We start from the raw sequence: 9,299 nt of genomic DNA, 5'->3' as shown, positions 1-9,299 counted from the left end.
ACAACGCTAGTGTTTCCTTTTGTTCCTTTTTGCGGAGGAACATCATTAGCATTTTCACTATTCTTTTTCAAAAAACACAACATTCTTTGCATTTTGCTTGTGCTTGTTTTCTTTATTGCACAACAGTTTCGAGTTTTTTTACAAATTTGTATATAGCACTTCATTTATCTTTTTCTTTTTGTGTGTTTTATCATTCGAATCACTTCTGAAACACAACTATACACTTATGCAATGAATATGAGAACTATAAGATGCTGAAATCAACAAATTACATAAAAAGTCACTATCTTTACAAGAATTTTCTCTGAATTGATAAGAGAAAAGAGGAAAGGACATTGATTATCTTTATGTCACTGTTCTACTAACACTGGTATGGTTGGTTATCTTTTATCATGATGGTTCCTTTCAAAATTTCATAATCCTTTTTTACCATTATTAAAGAATAAGAATGAAGGGCATATTTTTCTATTGAGATGTTAAGACTTCTTCCACCATCCCTACTCTTAAGGAGTGTTGAACCACCCTCTTTGTATAAATAAGGAAAATTACCTTATAAAAAGAAAAAGAAAAAAGGTAAAACATTGACATAGTTTGCTAGCATGGTTTGTCAGATGAAGGATAGGGGGTCTCATTGGGAGCCAGCTTACCATGATAATAAGGAAGAAAGTGAAGTGGCATTCCCATTATGGCCACCACACTAGGGAAATGATCCAAGAGGCACATTAGAAAAAAAGGAAAAAGTCCTTGGAACAGGAGGTCTCATCACGAGCCAGCCTACCCACCTTTCACTCCTTCCTAGTGGATGGCATTATGATTTATTTGGTTACCAAGCCAGAATAATGGCCTCCATTTTGACATTCCACAGTACGTTCCTGAACATACACAAAGGATCATGGTTCCATGGGTGAAATAAACAACTCTGTCAAGGTTATGGACACCTGTGGGAAACAGAGCTCTGTTGATGGTATTGAGGTCATATATTTTATACACCAATAGCATTTATTAATCACTTCTTCTACCTTTATAATGGATCAAATAACATTATGAAACTAATCCTTTCGAACCTCTAATACATGAAATATATTATAATCAGTCATGATGGAAAAAGTTGATCATGACTGCATTGAACTTCTTGTGTACGTTAGCTGTCCTATCCTCCAAATCTCGCATCATATCACGACGTTTTCTTATTTATTAAGTGATTCTATAATACACCTCGATTTTCGAAATCCGCTCGTTATTGTAAACATGGAATATCGGTATATGCTACTCCTTTTTGACTCTATGTCATGTCAGTCTAGCACGCCGCTCCCTCATTTGACAGCCGAGGACGGCCTATCCCATTACAGGGGGGAGCAGGTGACCTCATAATTCACTGGCATATGTGTTAGTTTTTCATTTGGAGAACTTTTACTTGGGAATAGCAAGGCTTAACGGTATATCTTTTTTCAATTTGCATGGCTTGTTGTTTCAAAATTATTTCTGCATTATGCTCTGCAACAATTAGCAAGTAATTTGAACTCTAAACAAGCTTGTTGTTCCGTCATTTTTTTCCTGCAGTTGCTAACAGCTGGAACAGCCTGCTGTTCCATTGCTGTCTTCGTGTTTCTTTTACAGTTTGCTAAGCATGGGAGGAAGATCAATTTGTAAAGAACCACAGGTGTTGACAGTCTCAGATTCCGCACAAGAAATCCTAACAAGGGTAGGATGGATAGTTTATCTTAATCACCTGCAAGAGTCCAACGAGACTGTGGCAATTGAATTCTTATAGAACCTACAAGAATATCACTCCACGGTAAGAGGGAGACAAATAGCAGTCATCGATGATATAATTGTAGAAGTTTCAGGACTGCCAACCATTGGATGTGTGTGGACTCTGAAGAAGATAAGACTGCACAACGCCATCAAAATCATCCAATATGAAGGACAAAACATGACTCGAAGTGGGAAGCGAGTTCTACCAGCAGATTTGGGAGAATCATGGGCGGAATTGGCAAAGATCATTCAGAATTACATTACCTGTGAAGGCAGAAAAGACATGGTAAGACAACGCCACCTTAAGCTTTTAGCTATATTAAAACAGAAATGCACTGTGAATTTGCCTGCATTTTTAAATTCTTTACTTACATGATGTTGCCCGAAGCATGAAAAAATCCCGCCATGTAGAATCGGTAGTAAGTCATCACAGGTTGGTACGATTGATAGTTAGCTACAGTCTTGCTCAGCAATAGAGTAGCTAGGAAGAGCTAATTTTTACAATAAATGGGGGATTGGCTTTTCCAGCCCCCAAATGAAAGCATACTACAAATACATCAAATAGACCATTGAAACGGGGGAAGTCTGTTAGATTGGCATGGATCAGAGGCAGGCTGGAAAATTCCCAAGGGAACACCAGTCAACTGGTCGAAGTAGTTGATTCAGGGGATGAGCAACCCCACAATTGGAAGGATGAGAGAACGAAAGAAAATCAAACCATGAGGAAGAAACAGAAGGAGAAATCAAACAATTTGGGCAAGCTGAAGAAGAAATAGAGCAATGTGAGGAAAGCTCGTTGCAAAATCCACTGCGAGAGGATGAATTGGCCCAGATTCTGGCCAACATGGGAGCTTATACTCAACCTCCCAGCCCACTAAACCTCCACACTAAAGAAGAGCCACAGGATCACTCAGTTCACGATAAGAGTGCATCTGAAGAGTTATGTGATGAGGAAGAAGAAGAAGAGAATCATTCTAGCCATGATGAAAGTGCATATGGAGAGAAAAATGATGAAGATGAAGAAGAGGAACAATTTGTTCCAACTCAAAATACAGCTGAAGAATTTTATGAGGAAGAGAGGGGAGAAGAAGAAATTACTTAGGAAATTGCAGAACAAGCTAGGGTTTCTACCCCCGAACAACCCAATCAGCAGAATAATGACGAAGTACCCCAGGAGAAAAATCAAGAAATTCTTCAAGAAGAAAGTCCAATCCCGAGTGTGCGAATGACTGTTCCTTCCAGTCAAATGGAGGAAATCAAAAGATTACGAAAGTAACAACAAATACTGCTTGATGTAATCGTGCGACTTCGACAACGAATCGGGATTCTGAAGATGAGGAAGAGAGAAAAAAGGACCTCAGTGGTGAAACCCCTTAGAAAAAAGGTCAAAAGGACTCAAGTCCAGCCTGCCATTCAAAATCAAAAGGAACAACATTCGGCTGTTACTCATGTCGAAATTCAAACAGATGACATAACATCCTATGATAAGGAAATTCAGACATAGGCGTAGTCCTCTGAAGTAGTTCTAACCATAATTACAGAACGACGCAATAAGAAGATTCAAGTGAACCTTCCACCTACAACTATTATGCGGGATAGTGACCTGAGGACAGTAACCCTACGAGAGCGTTTGATGCAAGCTCAACAAGCAATAGAAAGACGTACAGAACAAACTGTCCGCGAGAGAAGTATGAAGAATTACAATAGTAGCTAAGGAATGTCAATTTATCCGAAAGTTAGGTTTTCAAAGGATGGTGAAAGGAAGAAGAAAGAGTTGCAAAGGTAACTCATAAGCTAGACGTAGTTATCAAACAAATGGATACCTTATTCTCTTTATACATTGACGTCCTAGCATGTAGAGTGCCTGCTAAGAATTATGCCTTATTTTTAATGGAAAGATATTTGCAATTAAAAATTAAGGCTGTCAAAGCAGGAGCCCCTATACAAATTAACACATTTGATGATTTCGTAAATTGTTGTAAGCACTATGGGGTAAAGGTTCAGAGATTATTATTCGAATTCTATTTGCATAACCTTGTGTTAGATCAAGAAACAAAGTAGAACCTCGGACCTTTCATTGGGATATTCAACTACAGGCATTTATTTCATTTTGAGTTAATCAAATAAAATGGCTTAAAGCCTATAATGCCTTCCAAAGACAAGAAAATGGATTAGATTTATGGGTAAGAGCTAAGCCTAGAAATCCATTGCAGTTATGGAAGAAACATGGAACCTCATGAGGACTCCAGGCGTGATTGAAGCATTAGGACCCATTCATACAGCAATAAATCGGCAAGGGATAGAATACTTCTTTACCATCAAAGACCTTGCCATTTCTGCTGCTAAATTTCGATATCAGATTTCTAATCCGAATATCCAACATAGGGAACCGTTTAATTATGAGAACTTTAAGTTAGCTGCTAATCGCTTGGGCCTCTATGGTGATCTTATCTTGAGGGCAAGGCCATCTTGGTTAGGTTATAGGTTCGGGAGTCCGGTCATTTGGCATCTCGCACTAGGATACCAAGCCTTATACGAAATGCCTGAGGGCCAGACAGGGCATATTTTTGAACACCTAGCTAGACATCATGGTTGTAGACCTCCTCATGAGATCCCGTCTCCAGCCTACTCCCTCACCATCTTGCATGTCAACTGCAATGCTTTCATGAGGTCATGAAAAAGGGTAAGCAGGGGGGTGTGTTGGGCACTGGAGAAGTTATGTTATTTTTGTTTACCTTGTTATCTTTTCTTCAAGATTCACAACCTTTTCACATCATGAGCTAGGCATATGGTAGAAAATATGATAAAATCTAGAAGGTTGATATGGAATATGAAATGATTAATAATTACCCTTTTTCTATGCAGGAATAGGAGAAAACAGAGGACTATCATCCCAAAGGAAAGAATGAGACTAAGTTAACTGTTGTCCCTTTCGCAGGGATCTGCGCTCAAACAAGGTGATCCAAATTGGAGTGTAACAGCCGAAAAAAGGAAAAGGAGATCTCCAATCGGCACAAAAGAACAAGAAGATAACTGCAAGTTAACATCTTGACAAATTTCTCAGGATTCTTTGATCTTTAGGGATCGCTATCTTAATGATCTTCTGTATTGTTAATATCATTGTTTGGTTGTTATAAAAGGGGTAACACTGTTAGATTGGGAGGAGAAGACTATTATTATTTTTATGAAATTTTCTTCGGTACTTGAACTTTGATCATCAAATTTATTTGAAGAGCGAATCCTTATAACTCTATTTCATATTTCAATATAAAAACCTGGTTGTTGTTCTATCATTGATTATGGAGTAGCCTGAAGCAGTGAGTCGCTGGAGGCTAAGGGCCCGTCCCTAGTGGATCACTTGCTCTTGTATCATATTTCTCATTCATGTGTGGTTTGATTTCTTTCTTTGACTCTGCTCAGTAATATGAAGAGCTTTACTATTTTACATATCGGCTCTGTTATACTTGATTAAATATCACTATTACTCACAACAAGAATGCTATGTTATCATTCTAACTCTACATCACATTAGTGTTCCCCCGACAAATCACATAGCATTGTTGTTCTTTACAGATTAATTGAGTTGTATGTTCTTGAATCAGTACTATTGTATGCTTTACTCTTAAAATCATGAATGTTGTTTATTTGGAATTACTGCCTTGTTACCATTGTTGTTCTAAAACCATTGTCATTCTGAAACAATTGTTGTTCCATTACAATTGTTGTTATTCTATAGCTATGATTCATGTGTACTGTATCGAGCTTTGATTGCTATTCCTTTTACTGATTAAGTGTGTTGCATGTTTAACTTGGGTAGCTGTACATTTCGATTTCAATTGTTGCTCTATACTTTATTTCTAAGAGTTTGTTGTTCCATTTCTGGTTGTTGTTCAAATCGGAAGCTGTTACTTAGTTCCCGTAGATTATAATTATTGTTGCATTCATAGGTTAAGGTGTTGTTGTTCAATATTATTCATAAAGATAGTTGATGTTCCATTTCTTGCTATTTGAAGATCATCATTTCTTTGGTGTGCAGAAGGTTTGAAACTATAGTGAACATTGACCTATACTGTCTAGTTCCTAGTTTGACGATCCTTCTTCTGAGTGCTTCTTTAATTGCATCAGTTTACATAGGGAAGAGTTATTGTTACTGTACCATCGACTAATAAATTGTTGTAGATTTCTTAACACATGATTTGAATTCCAGGTTTCTTTCCACAAATAGATTACATTTCAAGAATTCATTTACTCTTGTATTGAGAGCACTATACTACTAGCATTACTCTGACAATTGACCGCCTCAAACTGAGTACACTCTTTGAAATAACAAATCGTTCCTGGATTGAAAATTAATGTAGGGTAAATAAAGGTGAAAAAGACCCTTTTTACTACTTGACATTTACCCCACCTATGATAAAGAGATGTATTCCATCGTGTAGGCTTGCCGATAATGGAAGCACTACATTCTAGAGAAGGATAAGTACTACATGAATGGTAAGTAAAATAACAACCTCGGTATAAGTACAAGACAATATTATTGATATTTTATCCTCATCATATTATAATTAATAACAATAAATAAATACACACCTAAAATGAAAAATTCTAAATATAAAACAATAATAATAAATATACATAAAATAAAACGAATTGAAAATACTATTATTATTATTATTATTATTATTATTATTATTATTATTATAAATTGTGTTAAGTACTAATTGATTTATTAAAAACCCTTAAATTACTCAACTAACTAAATCCATTCGACTTAATTTATCTATATAAATAGACTTTATATAATTTAAATAAAACATTCTTACATAAAGCATTGCCATGCCAAGTTGTTGACCGGTAAAATTTATATTAAATAATTATATTGCGAATTAAAAAATTATATATTTTCATATTACCAATAAATAACATAGTTTATCAATTAACTCCCTTTCTGGTCGGTTTGAAATTAGGTTTCCCAACATCCACACTATATATTTGACCGCACTTTTATATTTTGAGGTACCGTCCTCCATATTGTTTACTTCTTTGTGTGTGGTAAAGCTTTGGGTAAACTCGATCGATCAGGAAATCGGTGTGTATAGGGTGCCCTAATGGACGCTCTTCCGATGGATGTCGTTCGGCAGTGTTTGCTAAGGATGCCTTATACATCACACGATACGCTGAAAGCTGTGTGCAATAGCTGGGAGGCTATGGTCCGTAGCCCTACGTTCTATGCTGACAGGAAGAAATGTCGGACGAGCGAGCAGCTTATTTGCCTGGTTCAAAGAGATATCAGGAATCACAGAGATATGAACCCTGTCCTTGTAGTAACGGTATACGACCCTGTGAACGGCACCTGGCAAAGGCTACCTCCAATTGATGATCCCCACAATACTGAAATACCAATATGGTGTCAGTGCGTAGCTGTGAATCGGAAGCTACTTCTCATAGGCGGATTCCAACTGTCCAATGAAAGTTTTACGAAGAGTATCTATATTTACGACTTTGAGTCTTCGAGATGGCGCCGCGGAGCTGACATCCCCACAACTCGATCATTCTTTGCCTGCTCTGTCTCTTCTTCCACCGGACTTGTTTACGTCGCTGGCGGGATCGACGAGCGTGGTAGCCCTCTTGCAGCTGCAGAAGCATATGACGTGGTGAAAGACAAGTGGACAATTTTGCCTCCTATGATCGAACCCCACGGCCATGGATGCCGCGGTGTGTTCGTGGATGGTAAATTCATGGTGTTACACGAAGGCCAACCTGCAGAAGTTTTCGATCCGAGTGAGGGAACGTGGAAAATGAGGGCACATTGGTGGAATTTCGTGGGAGAAGTATGGAGAAGTTGTGTGATTTCATCTTCTTCTTCGGAGTTGCACGTGTTCACCGAACAACAGGTGGAGAGGTACGATGTTGAGAAGGACGTTTGGAGTGTTGTAGCTACTCTTCCGAATCCCCACCATCTGGAGCTTTTTACGTGCGCTACATTGTGGTGCGACCAAATTTTTGTAAGCGGAGTGGGCGAGCGACCGCATTCCAACCCAGAAAAAACACATCTCTTATCTGTTCAATATGTCAACCAGGCAGTTCATGGAACTTCACCGTGATTGTGGGGAGGACTTTGCGGGCATGATCCTATCTGCAGCGACCGTGGAGATTTGAAAGTAATTTTTAGATGCGCGCCCAATTTAATCATTGTGTTGCGTTCAATTCTATATCAGTTATTGCTTAGTCCAGCTAGTACAAGAAATGGTCTTTTTTTTGTTTTTTGTGTCATTTTGTGTATTTTCAAAACTTAATAATGTTTTAAAAGTGGTTTAGTTTGTAATAATATAGATGTTGTTTGTTGTATTTTTTTATTTTTTCAAAAAATTTGTATTATTAGTTTATAGTTTTAGTCTTGTTTTAAAAAAAATTTTTTTTTTTTTTTTAATTCAAGTCCCCTAGAGAGTCTTGTTTTTTGACACTATTGTAAATACCTTAAATCTCATTCTTAGGAAGATACCCATATCCTCTTTAGCAAACAACTTTGAATCTAGGCCTATCTAATCTCAGAGAGCTATATTGTTTTTTTTTTTTATTTCTAATATACCAAGTCATTGTTGTGGCTAATATGTCAGATTTTTATGGAATTGAAATGGGTGGAATTCTAATATAATGTGGTCTTAAGGCCACCGAACATCTTTTATGGCTTGAATGTATATAGAATATTTTAGCTATTGGGAACTTACCTTAAAATATATGTGATCCTTGCTCATAATGGAGGCTATTTTCAAAAGAATTAGGTACACATCTAATTTACCTTTTGAATAAATCCATTGCTTTATCTTTATATTATCCTCCAAGAAAGAATCTAAATGGAGTATCGAGTCTAACCTTTTAGACACTCTAGAATTACCAACATTCTAGTTTCTCCAAGTCATTTAAATATTTTCAAGATGGATATCTATTAAACCATTTGTCTAAGTAGCCCCAAAAAAAGAAATTCAATATTTCATTAGCCCCTAAGAAAAAATTAAGATCACCACCAAATCAAGAACCTTTCTTAGGATAATATGGATTTCTAGAAAGAAAAATACTTTAGAGGTGCATAATAGCCAGATACCCTTTGGTTCTTTGTAATCTAGGTAAATAACTATCCCCTAAAAATCTCTATTAGAAAGGGATATTGAATGTGCTTCATTCCCTTCCCATTTTATTTTTTGGATTATTAATATTTTTAGTATTATTTTCTAAGGTTATTTTTAATAATATTAAATCATTTGGCTTAAGAACCACACCACATCACCTTTCCCTTTTGGGGACTCCTAATGCCCTATACTCTTTTTAGTTACCTAATTAATATTCATGATGTAATTTATTATTACATGTGTGTCTTGCATATTACATCATTCATACTCATTGGTGCTTTAACACATAAGCTCTTTGGTTGGAATACATAGTCACCTTGGCTTTATGTCATAAACCTTCCATCTAGCTATTTTTTTTCTATTGAAACATAATGGACTTATTGATTTAGGTAGGGATCCCTTAGTTCATAGACAAGA

At 36.7% G+C, this 9,299-nt stretch overlaps 1 protein-coding gene across 1 annotated transcript; it reads left to right on the top strand.

Moving 5' to 3' along the window:
• The first annotated feature begins 6,863 nt into the window (after positions 1-6,863).
• LOC149242711 (F-box/kelch-repeat protein At2g44130-like) lies at positions 6,864-7,859 on the top strand. The gene has a single exon (XM_089370957.1). The coding sequence runs from the start codon at positions 6,864-6,866 to the stop codon at positions 7,857-7,859; it is 996 nt and encodes a 331-aa protein (XP_089227083.1).
• The last annotated feature ends 1,440 nt before the right edge of the window (positions 7,860-9,299 follow it).

This window comes from Pinus tabuliformis, chromosome 8 (genome assembly GCF_031772625.1).
Source record: "Pinus tabuliformis cultivar Carrire ecotype Pingquan chromosome 8, CPIR1, whole genome shotgun sequence".
In the NCBI taxonomy this organism is placed as follows: domain Eukaryota; kingdom Viridiplantae; phylum Streptophyta; class Pinopsida; order Pinales; family Pinaceae; genus Pinus; species Pinus tabuliformis.
Note: the sequence above shows the minus strand (reverse complement) of the source record. Positions and strands in the feature narration are given on the sequence as shown.

Excerpts from the sequence above, each read along its gene's own strand:
- LOC149242711 (XM_089370957.1), top strand. The coding sequence starts at position 6,864 with ATGGACGCTCTTCCGATGGATGTCGTTCGGCAGTGTTTGCTAAGGATG.